The sequence below is a fragment of the Marmota monax genome, unplaced genomic scaffold (assembly GCF_021218885.2).
Source record: "Marmota monax isolate L192 unplaced genomic scaffold, Marmota_monax_Labrador192_F-V1.1 WCK01_AAM20220418_F8-fsc00051, whole genome shotgun sequence".
NCBI lineage: Eukaryota > Metazoa > Chordata > Mammalia > Rodentia > Sciuridae > Marmota > Marmota monax.
In genome coordinates, this window is record NW_026695202.1 from 12352299 (window position 1) to 12368888 (window position 16590).

The window sequence follows — 16590 nt, forward strand, 5'->3', positions numbered from 1 at the left end:
AAAATAAATAAATAAAGTTATTGTGTACAACTCCAAAAAAAAAAAAAAATGCTGTTAATCATCCTATTTTGAAACCCAGAGAGAGAATTTTCTTTTAAAGTGAAGGGGTAGGTTGGGTGCATCCTTACACATCTGTAATCCCAGGAACTCAGGAGGCCAGCCTCAACAACTTGGTGAGACTCTGTCTCAAAAATAATAATAAATAATATCGTTCAGTGGTAGAGTGCCTCTGGTTTCAATCCCTAGTAACCCCCAACTCAATTTTTTTTTTTTTTGTAATTAAAATGAAGTGTGGACATGAACCTCTTTTCAAGAACATTTACCAGGAACTAGGGCTGTAGCTCAGTGACAACACACTTTGCCTCACATCTTGAGATCCTGAGTTAGATCCCCAGTAACCCCCACCAAAAAAAGAACACTGACCAGCCAATTAACCATTGAACACCTGCATCAGAATCATCTCTAATATTAGAACTATAAACGCATAGTATATATTGGAAATGTAAAGTCTCAGGCTCTGACATCATGCCTTCTGAATCAGAATGTTCATATTAACAAGATTCTCAGGAGATTCATATGCAAGTTGCGTTTCTCTACATTCTGGTAGAATTTTTTTCAATAAGGGATATTGAATCTAGAAGCATTCTAATTCTGAGCTACATCCCCAACTCTTTTAAAGTGTATTTTATTTTGAGATGGGGTTTGAGTTGCCCAGGCTGGCCTCAAATTGTGTATATGAATCTCCTGAGAATCTTGTTAAAATGAAGATTCTGATTTGGAAGGCATGAAGTGACTTTGAGACTTTATATTTCCTATATATATTAAGCATCTGATTTTCTGGCATTGCTTGTAAATCATTTCTGAAGTCACTTTCTAAAAGAGAATTCCAAAAATGTTTTTGACATTCATTTCTGTAGTTCTAGGGATTAAACCCAGGGCCTCATGGAAGCACTCTCCCACTGAGCTATATCCCTAGTTCTTTTTTAAATTTTATTTTGAGATAGGTTCTTGCCAAGTTGCCCGAGCTGGCCTTGAACTTGTGATCCTCCTGCCTCAGCCTCCTGGGTAACTGGGTTAACAGGCATACACCGCCACTCCTGGCACTGAAATCATATATTTATATAAAAGTTTTAAAACCTGAAAAAAGTTGAGCTATGATTTCATATACTAACAGCAAGTGATATAGGTTGTTTAACTTTTTTTAAAGTCACAATGAATTTCCTTCTATCATGAGTAAGATATTTCCCACAATGTACATGTAAAACCATTTTTATTTTAAAATGTTTAAGATGTAGTATCACTAATGCATATCTAATCAAAGTTTTCTGTGCACTTTCTCTCTTCTATCCCAAGGTACTCTTCATTATATAAAACATATAACCCTTCAGACTTACATAATTAGGAATACCATTCATAGTCCATTCTCAGAAAAAATAAATAAATAAAATATATATGGTGTTAAGTACAAATCATTTTCATAATGAGCCTTCATATCATGTATCTTAGGCATATATAGACTATTTCCATAGGTCTCTAAAGTTAAAAGAATTGTGTGTGAACACAACACCAGGTGTGTTGGTGATGCCTGTAATTCCAGCAATTCAGGAGACTGAGGCAGGAGAATCACAAGTTCAAGGCCAGCCTCAGCAATTTAGCAAGACCCTGTCTCAAAATAAAAATGGGCTAGGAATGTAGCTCAGTGGAAAAGTGCCCCTAGGTTCAATCCCCAGTACCCACAAAGAAGTTAAAAGTATTATTTACAAAAAGAATAGGTAGAAGTTGAAAAGGAGAGATACACATATTATGAAGTAGAGATCTTTCTTTCTTTCCTTCCTTCCTTCCTTTCTTTCTTTCCCTTCCTTTCTTTCCCTCCCTTCCTTCCTTCCTTTCCCTCCCTTCCTTCCTCCCTCCCTCCCTCCCTCCCTCCCTTCCTTCCTTCCTTCCTTCCTTCCTTCCTTCCTTCGATTGAACTCAGGGGCACTCGACCACTGAGCCACATCCCCAACCCTATTTTGTATTTTTTTTTTTTTTTCCTATTTTGTATTTTATTTAGAGATGGGTTCTCAATGAGTTGCTTGGCATTCCACTTTTGCTGAGGCTGGCTTTGAACTCATGATTCTTCTGTCTCAGCCTCCCGAGCCATTGGGATTACAAGCATTCACCACCATGCCCGCCTATGAACTCGAGTGTTATAACAAGGAATAATTGCTCCAAAATAAGAGAAGAACTTGTTCCAGTAGAACTGAGATTATTTTGTGAGGGGATGAGATTCTTTTACATAAAATCATGATCTGAGCACTTTCTTCTGATCTATTTTGTGTGCAGTTACTCAGCAGTACTCTGGATCAATAATGGTGGTAGAGAATAATTGTTATAATTGTTCTTTAACAACTAGTAATAAAGATAAAGCTGTATTTAATTTATTTTTTTTTGTAGTTGTAAATGGACAGAATGCCTTTATTTTATTTATTTTATGTGGTGCTAAGGATCAAACCCAGTGCCTTACACACGCTAGACAAGTACTCTACCACTGAGCCCCAGGCCCAGCTCCCCATCTATCATTTTTTTTAAAAGATATCTTTTTTAATGTTTTTTTAGTTGTCAATAGACTTTATTTATATGCGGTGCTGAGAATCAAACACAGTGTCTCACACATTCTAGGCAAGTGCTCTACCACTGACCCACAACCTCAGCCCCCATTTATCATTTTTATGGCATTTCTTCTTTTTATTTTTTGTTTCGTTCTGGCCTCATAAGTGCTAAGCATGTGCTTCTTCTCCGACCTCTCCCCATCCCCCAACTCCTATTAATATTATTTTATTTTATTTTTTGGTACCAGGTATTGAACTCAGGCACTCAACCTCTGAGCCACATCCCCAGCCCATTTTTGCATTTTGTTTAGAGACAGGATCTCACTGAGTTGCTTAGCACCTTGCTTTTTGTTGAGGCTGACTTTGAACTTATGATCCTCCTGCCTTAGCCTTCTAAGCTGTTGGGATTACAGGCATGTGCCACCATGCCTGGCCTATTAATTTTATTTTTTGAATTTCTTTTTTTTTCTCATTCTAAGCTGAGTCGAACATCATTTGGTATGACTGGATGAAGCCTTCTCATGCACAGCTTCATTCTGACTACATGCAGAGTGTGACTGAGGCCAAAGCCAGGAGCAAGAACAAGGTTCGGGGTGTTCAGCATCTGGTACAGCGCCTCCGGCTAATCAAATCTTCTGCAGAAATTGAGAGAATGCAGATTGCTGGGAAGCTGACATCACAGGTATGGTTCCTATTGAAAAGGTTTTTTTTTTTTTTTGGTATCAGGGTTTGAACCTAGGGGCACCCTATCACTAAGCTACATCCCCAAGACCTTTATAATTTTATAGAGTTTTGGTAAGTTGCCAAGGCTGCTCTTCAGCTTCTAATCCCCCTGCCTCAGCCTCCAGAGTAGCTGGGATTTCAGGCATTCTTCACTGGGCCCAACTTGAAAAAGTTCTTTCCGAGTTACAAAAATCACAAGTTCTTAGGGTTCATTGGGCACCTTCAGGTTATATACTTAACATTATAGGCAGATGAACATCTAGCTTTGACTTCAGTATGTTTAGTGAACATATCTAGAGACCTGCTCAATACCTTGCAGCAAATTTGCCTTTTTTTTCCCCCTCTTTGTGATACTGGGGATTGAGCCCAGGGGCACCGTAATGCTATAATGCTAAGCTATATCCCCAACCCTTTTTATTTTTCATCTTGAAACAGTGTCTTGTTACGTTGCTCAGGCTAGCCTCAAATTTGCAATCCTCCTACCTCAATCACTGGGATTGCAGGTGTACGCCATTATACCCAGCCATAAATCTGCCTTCTTTTTAATGGAAATAAGCATGCCATAGTTGAAGGGGAATCTTTTACTCATCAAAGTTAGTTGCTCTTCCTCTTATTGCCAGGGTGGTTTGGGCATGGTATCTTAGTGTATGTTTTAATTGTAAGGCACATTTTGTTAGCACTCTGCTTGCCACTATTGTCCTTACTCTTGGAATCAGATGCATTTAAGGCACCTTGATTATGTTAGAAGATCTTTTTCATCTGGGTGACTTTCCTTATTAAAAGAAAACCTAAGGGCTGGGAATATAGCTCAGTGGTAGAGCACTTGCCTATCATGTGTGAGGCACTGGGTTCAATTCTCAGCACCGCATATAAATAAATGAAAATAAAGATCCATCAACAACAACTAAAAAAATTTTTTTTAAAAATTTATCTGAGCCAGGCATGGTGTCACACACCTGTAATCTCAGTGGCTCTGGAGACTGAGATAGGAGGATCACAAATTCAAAGGCAGCCTCAGCAAAAGTAAGGTGCTAAGAACTCATTAAGAACCCTATCTCTACATAAAATACAAAATAGGGCTGGGGATGTAGCTCAGTAACAGAGCACCCTTGGGTTCAATCCCCCAGTACCTGCCCCCCCCCCAAGAAAAAAAAAAACGAAGAAGAAGAAAATATATCCAAAGTGAGTGTAGTGGCTGTAGTCCTAGCTACTGGGGAGGCTGAGGCAAGAGGATTATTTGAGACCAGGAGATCAAGACCAGCTTGGCAACATAATGATAACCATTTCTAAAAAGAAACCAAAAACTCCCAAATCTACCTAGCCAATTATTGCTAGCCCAGTTCCTAATTCCACTAAATTTTACTTACTTTGGATAAGGCAATAACAGACATGTTGTTGCTGTTAGGAGTCTCCTAGGCATGGGTCATATGAATGATAATCACACATGGATAGATTGATTTAAATGTAGCATAGCACTTTCCATGATCATACATACACCTTGAAATTTGAAATGTCAGAAACATCAAGTTGGGGCTGGAGATGTGGCTCAAGCGGTAGCGCGCTTGCGGCCCAGATTCGATACATCACATACAAATAAAGATGTTGTGTCCACCGAAAACTAAAAAATGAAATAATAAAAAAAAAATTCTCTCTCTCTCTCTCTCTCTCTCTCTCTCTCAAAGAAAAAGAAAAAAAGAAACATCAAGTTATATCTAGTTCTTGTCAGTAAGCCAAGTGACCCGATTGTCCCGCCACCCATAATAACAAAGCAGATAGCTAATTTTTACTCTTTTTACTCATATTATGACAAATGGGACAGGGTAGTAAATAACTTTCTACCATCACATTTTGATATGTTTTAAAAACCTTTATCATCACAATTAATGGCTATTTAACGTTCATTTACAGTGTTTTTCTAATAGTCTTACAGGTTCTTCCCAACGTGAGTCCTTACTAATAGATGCATTCTGTAAAACAAGCATCAAAAGACAAAGCCTAGCCAGGCATGATGGTGCATGCCTGTAATCTCAGCAACTTGGGAAGGCTGAGGCAAGAGGATTGTAAGTTCAAATCCAGCCTCAGCAGCTCAATTAGAGCTCAATGTCTCTAATAAAATATAAAAAAAGGGCTGGGGATATGTCTCAATTTTTAAGTGCCCCTGGGTTCAATCCCTGGTACCGAAAAACAAAACAAAAGACAAAGCCTCATTTGTATTGTTCCATATGCTTGTAGAAGATACTCCTATCTCTTCTGCTATTTTAAAGAATATGACACTCTTAGAAGTGTTTTTGTTAGGTTGGCTGTTGTCCACATCTTCCTTTGAGCTTTCTGAAGAGGAGCTTTTATAAGAGACCTTTACTCTAAGGGGCATCTGAGTCAAAACTAAGAGAAAATATTACTCTCATGAATTTAGCATCTCTTGCACCCAAAGCATCTCTTGAGCTTTTGAAACACACCTTGACTTTCTCACTTCCCTGCAGTAACAATCTCACCTTTCTTCCATTTATTATTAATTTTTCATTTATTTTTATTTTCCATATTTTAAATGAACAACAAGGTTTGTGTATATTGTCAACCTCAATAACAGAGATTCTCTGAAGATTAATGATATCTATTTGAGAACAGTAGTTCATTGCATTGGGAATGTGCATGCCATAGTTGAACTATAAGTGTATTCAAAGAGGTTGAGGCAAGGGGAAGTTTTTAAAGGAAAAATGCAGAAGATTACATCAGATATTTTGAAACAATAATCCTTGGCCACAGGGATGCATAATAAGGGCAGTGCCAGACTAAAGTTGAACAGTTTCCTTATGTAACAGTTGCAATGGCCTTTGTGCATGATTGTGGTTCTGGCAGTCTTTTGTGATAATTATCCAGTTTTATTTATTTGTTACAACTGATACAAGCAACTCCATTTTCTGACAGGATTCATAGTATGAATAATGAAATGATTACTACAGTAGTCAAATTTATCATTAATTTTAACCCACACTCTTCCCACTGAAATACACTTTCTAGTTCAACTGCTAAGCTGAGCTGTCCATTCTTATGAGAAGAGAATAGATTGGTTAACTACAGGAAAATGGGACTATGCTGTAGGCAACCAGAGTAATATTAGTAATCTGAGCTTCATTGCGCCCCAGTGGTATATGTTATTATTCAGCACATTACTGCCACAGCCTTTCTTTCAGTCATTTCATATCACTATAGGTATGTTCCCTAGCTTTCCTGGGCCAGGCCCTCAGATGATTTAGAGTAGCAGTTAGTGTCCCAGACTGCAGGAACCTGATAAAAGGAGTCTGGGGTTATGGATTAGGGGTCAGTTTGTATATCAAATATGTGCTCTAGGCAAGGTTGTTTTTTCTCTGTAGGAAATGTCTACTCTGGGAAGAGCAGTCTGTCCAGGTCAGTAAGACCCAGATAACAGAGAAATAAGAATAGCAAAAAAGCTAGGTGTGGTGGCCCACTCCTGTAATCCTAGCAGCTTTGGTAGGCCATGTCAGGAGAATTAGCAAGTTCAACACCAGCCTCAGCAATTTAGTGAGGCCCTAAACAGCTAAGTGAGGTCCTGTCTCAAAATAAAAAAGTAGAAAGGGCTGGAAAGTAAAATAAAATAAGAAAATGTAGTTAATATGCCATTCATATTAGGTTTAGGTTCCCTGTCTTACCTAGACCTAATATGGTAAGACAGGTCTATGGTAAACTGTCCTGTGACAATAAAGAGGAGATAGAGATTTTTGTTGTTGCTGGGGGATTGAACCCAGGGCCTTGTGGATACTAAGCATATGCTCAGATACTCAGCTATACCTCCAGCCCCTCAATTGGGCTATTTGCTTAAGTTATATATCCTTCACTGAATAACAACCCCTTGCTCAAAGGTTTTTTTCATCCTCTAATTTTAGTGTGCCACTTGAATTATTTTAGTTGTTAGTGTCATAAGATTAACTGAGTCATCAAAAATGATTTCTTTTGGTTAGATCGCCATCTGTTGACCAAAGAGAGAACGCGTAAAGGATCCAGAGCTTCCTTTTAGCCATAGCTTACAGCAGTAACCACACTGAATATTTTAGCAGATCTTCCATCAGTTTCCTTTTCCCCTCCAAATCCTCTTTTCTAGAGTCTTAAGTTTCAAAACATGTGCTACTTCAAACCAAGAATGGCCTGGCTAATTCTTTTTTTATCATCTCTAATTTTTTTTTCAAAATAACACTTTAGCCATAGTTTAGTTTGGGATGAGTCAGATGTGCTGGGACAACTGGATATCCACATGCAAAAGAATAAAATTTTTTTGCTGGGGGGTACTGGGAAACAAGGGCACTCACCACTGAGCCACATCCCCAACCCTATTTGATATTTTTTATTTAGAAGACAGGATCTTACTGATTTGCTAAGCGCCTCCCAGTTTCTGAGGCTGGCTCGGAATTCATAATCCTCCTGCCTCAGCCTCATAAGCCACTGGGATTATAGGCATGTGCCACCAAAAAGAATAAAATTTTTATCTCTACCTCTCGTCATATATGAAAATTAACTCAAAATTGGTTAGTTACCTAAACTTAAGAGACAAAACTATAAAACTTGTTGAAGAAAACAGAGTAAGAAGCTGGGGTTGTGGCTCAGCGATAGAGCACTCGCCTAACACATGCGAGGCCCTGGATTCGATCCTCAGCACCACATAAAAAAATAATAATAATAAGTAAAATAAAGGTATGTGTCCAACTACAACTAAAAAAAAATCAATATTTAAAAAAAAAAAACATAGAGTAAGTCTTCATGACTTTTTGGTTGCCAATGGATTCTTAGATTTAATTCCAAAAGCAAAGGCCACAAAGAAGAAATGGACTTCACCAAAATATGAAATTTTTTACATGAAAAGGCAATATCAAGAAAGTGAAAAAAACTACAGAATGGGAGAAAATATTACAGATCATTATCTGATAAAGGTCTAGTATCCAGAATATATAAAGAACTCATATTACAGTCATCCACAGAGACAAATAACTTGATTTTTTAAATAGGTAGTTCTCTAAAGAAGATATGCATATGGCCAATAAATGTATGAAAAAATGTTCAACATCATTAGCCATTAGGAAAATAAAACCATAATGAGATAATCATTTCACACCCACCAAAATGGCTGTTATATTAAGAAAGCAGAAAACACCAAGTATTGTTGAGGATGCAGAGAAAGTGTACTTTACTGGTTAGAAAGTGAAGTAAGTGCACAGACAACCCACATACTCACCAATAAACAGACTATGTCTTGTGTAGTAGAATGCTGTTCAGTCATGGAACACTAATTGTGCATGAACCTTGAAAACTAAACATGTGAAATGAAAGAAGACAGATAACGCTCACATACTCTATTGGTCCATTTATATGTAATACCCAGAACAAGTAAATACATAGGATAGCTCAGAGGATATTAGAGGTTGGGATGATAGAGTGTGAATTAAATATTCCAATTTTGGTGGGGGTAATGAAAAGGTTTTGAAATAGATCTTAATTGCAAAACATAAATGTACTAAAAAGTCACTGAATTGTTTACTTTTATCGGTTAATTTTATGCAATATGAATTTTAATTCAGTAAAAAATAATGTTAGGCGTCTTCTAAGCATTCCTACTTCTAAAGATAACTATACTAATAGTAGCAATTAAACAACACTCAGTTGTTAAAGACTCACTGACAAAGCTTACAGATTTACATTTATTATAGGAAAAGAGTGTAATATAACAACAGCATTAAAGTTAAGATAATGTATTACAGTCAATGGTAATTTTGCAGTAAGGGACCCAGGAATACCAAGTGCAGGCTCCCATTTTCCTTTCTAGGTAAGGACCAAGAAGAATATTTTCTTTCACAGATTAGGAGCCATCAGTGCGTGAGTAGAACACCTCAGAACCATAGACCCTAAAATGGGATCTCAGGGGGTTTTGGTTTTTGTTTCTCAGGTATTTTTCTCTTTGAATGATAGCAAAGTTCTTCAGAGAGCTCATGAAGACCAAGTTCAAAGCATTTATCTGTTATCAGTACTGACAAGCTGATACAAACTGCTCTGGAAGTATCAGCAATTTTTAGACCTATTTATTTATTTATGTGACACTGAGGATTGAACCCGGTATCTCACATGTGCTAGGCACTCTACGTAGTTACATACAGCCTCAGCCACACGCGCCCCACCCCCCCCACCCCCGTCAAAATTTAAATAAAGGACTGGTGATGTTGCTCAGTTCTTCGCCCTGGGTTCAATCCTTGGTACCAAAGGGGAAAAAAACTGCTCTGAAACTCCTTGCAGCACTACTAATCAATGTGTTTCAGGCCTTGACCAGGATCAGTGCCATGCAAGAACTTTAGCAAAACTGTAGCACATCAACATTTCAAGACCGCTTTTCTCTCTTCTGCCTTTAATCTTCCCAAAGTTAAGCATTCTTGTTTTCCCTCATTTTAGTAACCTTCCACTGTGTGCCGGTGAGTGCTCTAGCCACAGCCAGACCAGCAAGATTACTTACTAATACATAAATGATAAGCATGCATTTGTATCTTCCTTTGAATCGTTGATTTTTTTTCCCCATCAAGTCATTGTTTTTTAAAATAAGGAAGCTAAGAACAAATCTGAGGTATAATAATAAGGATCCTCATTAAATTGACATCAGCCCAGTGATCAGATGTCTTAGATTAGGTGTAAAATCAGGTATAAATCCACAGTGTATCTCCATACTTCTTTCCCTGGCCATGCTGGTTTTTTGTTGTTGTTGTTGTTGTTGTTTATGGACACAACACAACGCCTTTATTTTTTTTTATGTGGTGCTGAGGATCGAACCTGGGTCCTGCCCATGCTAAGCGAGCACTCTACCACTGAGTGACAATCCCAGCCCCTATTTTTTTTTTAATATTTATTTTTTAGGGTTTTTTTTAGGTGGACACAATATCTTTATTTTACATTTATGTGGTGCTGAGGATCAAACTCAGTGCCTTGTGCATGCTAGGCAAGCACTCTACCACTGAGCCACAACCCCAGCCTCTGGCCATGCTGTTATTAAAGTCTGTTTTAAGTGTTGTAAAATAATGTAATTTGTGGCATTCCCTTTATCAGACCAGCAGTGACATCAGCCAGGGAGATGGAATTTGACCTTATTTTTCTTAATGAATAACTTCCAGCTACAAGTCAACATGTTCCTTAAACATTCTCAATTCTATTAAAATGTTAAAGTGCTTCTCATGTGCAAAAGTAAGCACTCTACTATTGATCTATATCCCCAGCCCTCTATAAGATTTTTTTATTTCTAGCCTGTGGTGGCACATGCCTATAATCCCAATGACATGGGAGGCTGAAGCAAGAGTCTCAAAAGTTTGAGCCTGGGCATTTCTTTAAAAAAGATTTTTTTGGTGGGTGGGGGGTATCTAGGCAAAATAATTTCCATAAGAATAATTATACTAGTGGCTGGGGTTGTGGCTCAGTGGTAGAGCACTTGCCTAGCATATGTGAGGCACTGGGTTCAATCCTCAGCACCACATATAAATAAATGAATAAAAGAAAGGTCCATCAACATCTAAAAATATTTTTTTAAATAATTATACTGCCCTGGATGAAGTGATATATACATATAATCCAGCAACTCAAGAAGGCTGAGGTAGGAGGATTACTACTTCAAGACCAGCTAGCCTAGACACTTTAGCAAGACCCTGTCTCAAAATAAAATTTTTTTAAGGGGAGGGGATATAACTTGGTGTTAGAATGCTTGCCTAGCATGGACAAGGGCTGGGGTTCAATCCTCAGCATACCCCACCCCCAAACAAGAATAATTATGCTTTATTTGGGGGTACTGCAGATTGAACCCAGTAGTGCTCTACCACTAAGCCACATCCCCAGCCCTTTTATATTTTATTTTGATACAGGGTCTCACTAAATGCTTAGGGCCTCACTAAGTTACTGAGTCTGGCTTTGAACTCATGATCCTCTTGCCTCAGCCTCTCATGCCGTTGGAATTACAGATGTGCTATTCAGAAACAGTTCAAAATTAGGGGCTGGGGCTGGGGCTCAGCGGTAGTGCACTTGCCTGGCATGTATAAGGCGCTGGGCTTGACTCTCAGCACTGTATATAAATACCTAGCCTTTATTCTTTTTATTATTGATAATATTAACATCTACCCAGTTACTTTAGATAGAAATATGGAAGTTATTCTAGACAATTTTTTCCCCAAACCCTTGCATCTAATTAGTTGCCAAATCCACTCCTAGGGAGACAGAATGTTATAGTGGAAAACACTTGACAGATCTGGGCTTACATGCCAACCTGTGTCATTTGGGCCAAGTTACTAAACCTCACTGAGCCCGAATTTCTGGGGCCATAATAAGGATGATATTGCCTGTCTCTAGAGTTGTGGAAAAGTAGAATGAAATAATGAAAAGTGCCTAGCACAGTAGAATAACTCATTCTAACTCTACCCTAGCCAAAGTGATCTTTTCAACTCTGTCCCTCTCCTACTTCAAGTTCTTTGGTAGTTGGCTTCCTGTTGTTTCTGGGTTTAAAGTTCAAAATGCCCATGCAAGACTTTTCATGATCTGGTCCCTGCTGTCTACATTTTGAGCTTTATCTTGTCTTATTCTTCCATGTGTGCTTAACATTCTAGCCACAGTGAACTCTGGGATGTGCCATAGTCTTCTGCCATCTCTCTACCTACCTGCAGTTCCCTTCCTTCCTTTTTTTTTTTTTTTTCCTTGATGTGGTTCTGGTTATCAAACCCAGGGCCTCACGCATGCTAGACAAGTGCTCTACCAATGAGATACACCCCAGCCCTCCCCTCCTTTTTGAATGTCACAGCCTTCCTTCTCTCATATCACAACACACCTACATTAAAAACATTTATGAAGTTTTTTAAGTATTTATTTTTTAGTTATAGGTGGACACAGTATCTTTATTTTCTTTTTATGTGGTGCTGAGGATCGAACCCAGTGCCTCATGCATGGTAGGCAAGCGCTCTACCTCTGAGCCACAACCCCAGCCCACATTTATGAAATTTTAACTGAAATGCTTTTCCTTTCCACTCTCCCTTCTCCATAAGCTGTACAATGTTCTTTCATGATGTGTCCTGTTTATGACATGTTCAGAGAAAAAGGCAAAAACAGCATTTTACATTTTTCAAGAAGCAAAATACAAATATTTAAGTAGCACTTAGTAGAGTAAGAGGGCCAAGTGTCATTTGGGAGTATAGGCTATATTAGGACAAGAAAACCCTAAGAAGTACTCATCATTAAGTCTGTCCCTTAATCTTTACAGGAAGGATATCAAGCACATAATAAGGACAGGTGGCATTTGAACCATGTGCCTTATATATATCTGGAATCATCTGAGAAGATATTGACTCCTAGTAGGTACATTAATGACAGGAAGAAGATATTGACTCCTAGTAGGCACATTTATGACAGAAGAGGTCAGGCATCCACCTAGGAAGGAAGAGGAGCTTTTCCATCTTGGTTAGTCTGAACAGCAATGTAAAAGAGCCATGATCTCAAAAATTCCCAGTGCCATTCAATAACAGTTTAAAATTAGGGGCTGGGGCTGGGGCTCAGCAGTAATGCACTTGCCTGACATGTGTGAAGCGTTGGGTTCGACTCTCAGCACTGAATTTAAATAAATAAAATGAAACTAAAATAAGAGTTCAAAATTAAATCAGTGAAAAGAAAAATCCCTCTTTCAAGTAAATAAACTCATTAGAACTTATCACTTTTTTCTTTTTTTGTCCTTATGCTAAAAATAAAATGCTAACCAGTGTATCTCTCAACATTTGTATATAAGTATGCATGTGTATCCTTTTACTAGTTGTAATTACTCATTTATTCCTCAGATATTTATTGAGTAACTACTTTGTGCTAGGCACCACTCTAGGTTCTGAGAATAAAATGGTGAGCAAAATAGCCTGTCCATATGTCACTGTTCTCTATTAGTCTACATTCAGTTGAGGAGAGACAGTAAACAAACTTGATATATAGTCATCTGGAATTAGATGCTGTGAAGAAAAAGGAAGCAAGGGTACAGGATAAAGTGCGATGGAAGGAGCTAGTTTAGACAAGATAGTCAGTCAAGGCTTCTCTGCAGAGAAAACATGATTGAGAAAAGATCAGAAAGCAGAGAGGGAGCCAGCTGTTCAGATATTCCCTCCACTTGCTTTTTGTTATGTTATTTAAAACATTGCTGTGAATATTGTGTTTATTCTCGGGTCAGGGTATTAACAGCTTAAGGGAATTTCTTTCTTCTTATAACATCATATGATCATATCCCTAGGAAACTGACTGGCTCTTATTCAGCAGACAGTGGAACTTGTAGAGCTGACACAGTTTTCGTTTTTACATTGGCTACTAGAAAACTGAGAGAAATCTGCGGCCCACCCATAATGACAGTAGTGGTCATGAAGATCTTAACAAGATCTTTTTTGTGGTGAGAGGATGTGCCTCAGTGGTAGAGCATTTGCCTAGCATTTGCGAGGCCCTGGATTTGGTCCTAGCACAGCAAAAAGAAAAGAATATCTTTTTTGGGGAAAAAAAAAAAGAACAGTGGTGAATTATAAATGTATATCCTTGAAATAGAAAACACACAATAGGGGCTGGGGATGTGGTTCAAGCGGTAGCGCGCTCGCCTGGCATGCGTGCGGCCCGGGTTCAATCCTCCACACCACATATAAACAAAGATGTTGTGTCCGCCAAAAACTAAAAAATAAATATTAAAAAATTCTCTCTCTCTCTCTCTCTCTCTCTCTCAAAAAAAAAAAAATGAGATCCTTGAATCCTTTAAAAAAAAAATAAAACACACAATAAAGTGTGGCTATCCCAAAGAATTAACAAATGTAGTTATACTACAGGCCAGTGGTTCTTGGGAGGGGGTGTATTTTGGCAGTGTTGTTGATCATAATTGTAGGATGCTGCTGCCATCCAACATCGAACAGGACAGCCTACCACAAAGAATTATCTGGCTCCAAATGTCAATAATCCTAAGGTTGGGAAACCTTGCTGTAGACTAGACCATTCAATCTATAATTTCATACACTGGAGCTATAACTTCTTGTTACAAAAATTACAGACGTTTTCAGTCTTAGTCATTGTGCTGCTATAACAAGGTGCCTGAGATTGGCTAATTTATAAGCAACAGATAAATATCTGTTTATTTCCTTATGGTTCTGGAGGCTAGGAAGTGTAAGATCAAGGTGACAACAAGTCTACTTTCTGGGCCCATTCTTCATAGATGGTGCCCTCTAGGTGTCTTCACATGGTAGAAGGGACAGAAAGGGCAAGAAAGGAGGAATGCAGGAAAGCAAAAGAGGCCTAACTTCCTTTCTCAAACCCTTTTATAAATCTGCTAATCCCATCTTTCTTTCTTTCTTAAATTGTAGATGGACACAATACCTTTGTATTTATTCATTAATTTTTATGTGGTGCTGAGGACGAAACCCAGTGCCTCACACATGCTAGGCAAATGCTGTACCGTTGAGCTACAACCCCAGCCCATCTTTTTCTTTTTCTTTTTTTTCCCCAAATGCTGGGGTGTACCCAAGGCCTCACACATGCTAGGGAAACTCTACCACTGAGCCCAGCCCAGCCCTAACATCTTCATATCACCATACTGGGGATTAACTTTCACTGTGAGTTTTAGAGGACACATTCAACCTGAGCAGTCTTTGTGTTGCTTACTGTAGCATGTGGTGTGCATTCTAATGGGAAGGTTGGGTGCCCCATGGTCATCAGTCAAATATTTCTGAAAGCAGTAATTTTTCTCTTTAAGAAATCTGTATTCTGCCCACTTAGTCACAACCTCAGGTTGACAAAACAAAGGGGAAAGATGTCTTTTGTTTGAAATCCAGTATTTTGAATGTATGAGGAAACAGCATAGTTGAAATAAGGCTGTGTTCCTTTCATCATCCTTTCTCTTTGCAGGCTTTCATAGAAACCATGTTTGCCAGTAAAGCCCCTGTGGAAGAGGCCTTTCTTTATGCCAAGGTGAGCCTCAGATGGTGGGAAGGTCCTCTTGGAGATGAGAGTCATTGATTTACAGGTGACATTCAATAGGCTTTTCAGGGAGTAATAGCCTGTCCTTGGGGAGGATTTGGTTCTAAATGTTGTTGGTAATTTATTAGATGAATGCAGTGCTACAATTAAAGAAGAAAAATGCAAAGCAGAACAGATGAAGGAAAACAGTGTAAGATGAGAAAAATAATACTGTTTTGGTAAACATGAAGGAAGAAGGATCTGAGGTAGCATGTGGGTGGTAGCAGATAGATACCTCAAGTCTACATCTCCACCCAGAGCATAGTGAAATTGACAGAATTTACCAGTCACCCAGATCCTTTTTCACTTACCAAAAACATTTAGAGTGGTAGCTATTGGAAAGGTTGAAATTAGTAGTTTTAGAGCTATTGTTAAAAATATAAGCCATATTTTGTTGTTTAGCTAAATAAGAATAAACAAATAGTAACCTTATACAATGGGTCTCTGGCTCACTATTCTTCATAGGTCTTCTCTGTCCTCTTCTGGACTTAATTTGAAAATCATGAGAAATTTAGAAAACACTCAGAAGAAAAGAATAGACTCAATAATAAGTTTGAATAACAGGATTGGTGAGAATAAAAGGGTACGTATAGAATAGATTACAGTACATGGGGTGAGAATCAAAGACTAAAAGCATGAAAAGTTTGGTTAGATTCCCAGTAATCACCCTCATATAGTAAGCGCAGGCATGGAGGCAGAGGCTGCTAAAGACAGCCTTGGGCTGGGGCAGACCTACAGAGATCATCCACAATTCTTACCGTGTTGTTTTCCAGTTTGAATTTGAATGCCGGGCTCGTGGTGCAGACATCTTAGCCTACCCACCTGTGGTTGCTGGTGGTAATCGGTCAAACACTTTGCACTATGTGAAGAATAATCAACTCATCAAGGTACATAAAATGCCCCCAGTGCTTCTCCCATAAGGTCCAGATGGCCTAGTAGAAAATGCAGTAACCTTCCACTTCCACCAACTGCCTTTTAAAAGGCTTTTTATTGTTTAAAAAATGATTTTTACAGATATTATCTCATTTGTCCTTGAATTATCCTTGTTAGATGGGAGCAACTATTAACATGCCTGCATGATAGATAAGGAAAATAGACTTTTAAAAACTTAGCAACTCGGGGCTGGGGCTGGGGCTGGGGCTGGGACTCAGCGGTAGAGCGCTCTCCTAGCATGTGCATGGCCCTGGGTTCGATCCTCAGCACCACATAAAAATAAATAAATAAAAACAAAGGTATTATA

The 16590-nt window shown here is 38.5% G+C and overlaps 1 protein-coding gene across 1 annotated transcript in view; it reads left to right on the forward strand.

Annotated features, from left to right (window-relative positions):
* Xpnpep3 (X-prolyl aminopeptidase 3) overlaps positions 1–16590 on the forward strand; it is a 56641-nt gene that overhangs the window by 23458 nt on the left and 16593 nt on the right. Inside the window, exons 4-6 of the mRNA XM_046429583.2 lie at positions 3071–3273; positions 15240–15302; positions 16124–16237. Coding sequence (XP_046285539.1) covers positions 3071–3273; positions 15240–15302; positions 16124–16237 — 380 coding nt within the window. The remainder of the gene's footprint in view (positions 1–3070; positions 3274–15239; positions 15303–16123; positions 16238–16590) is intronic.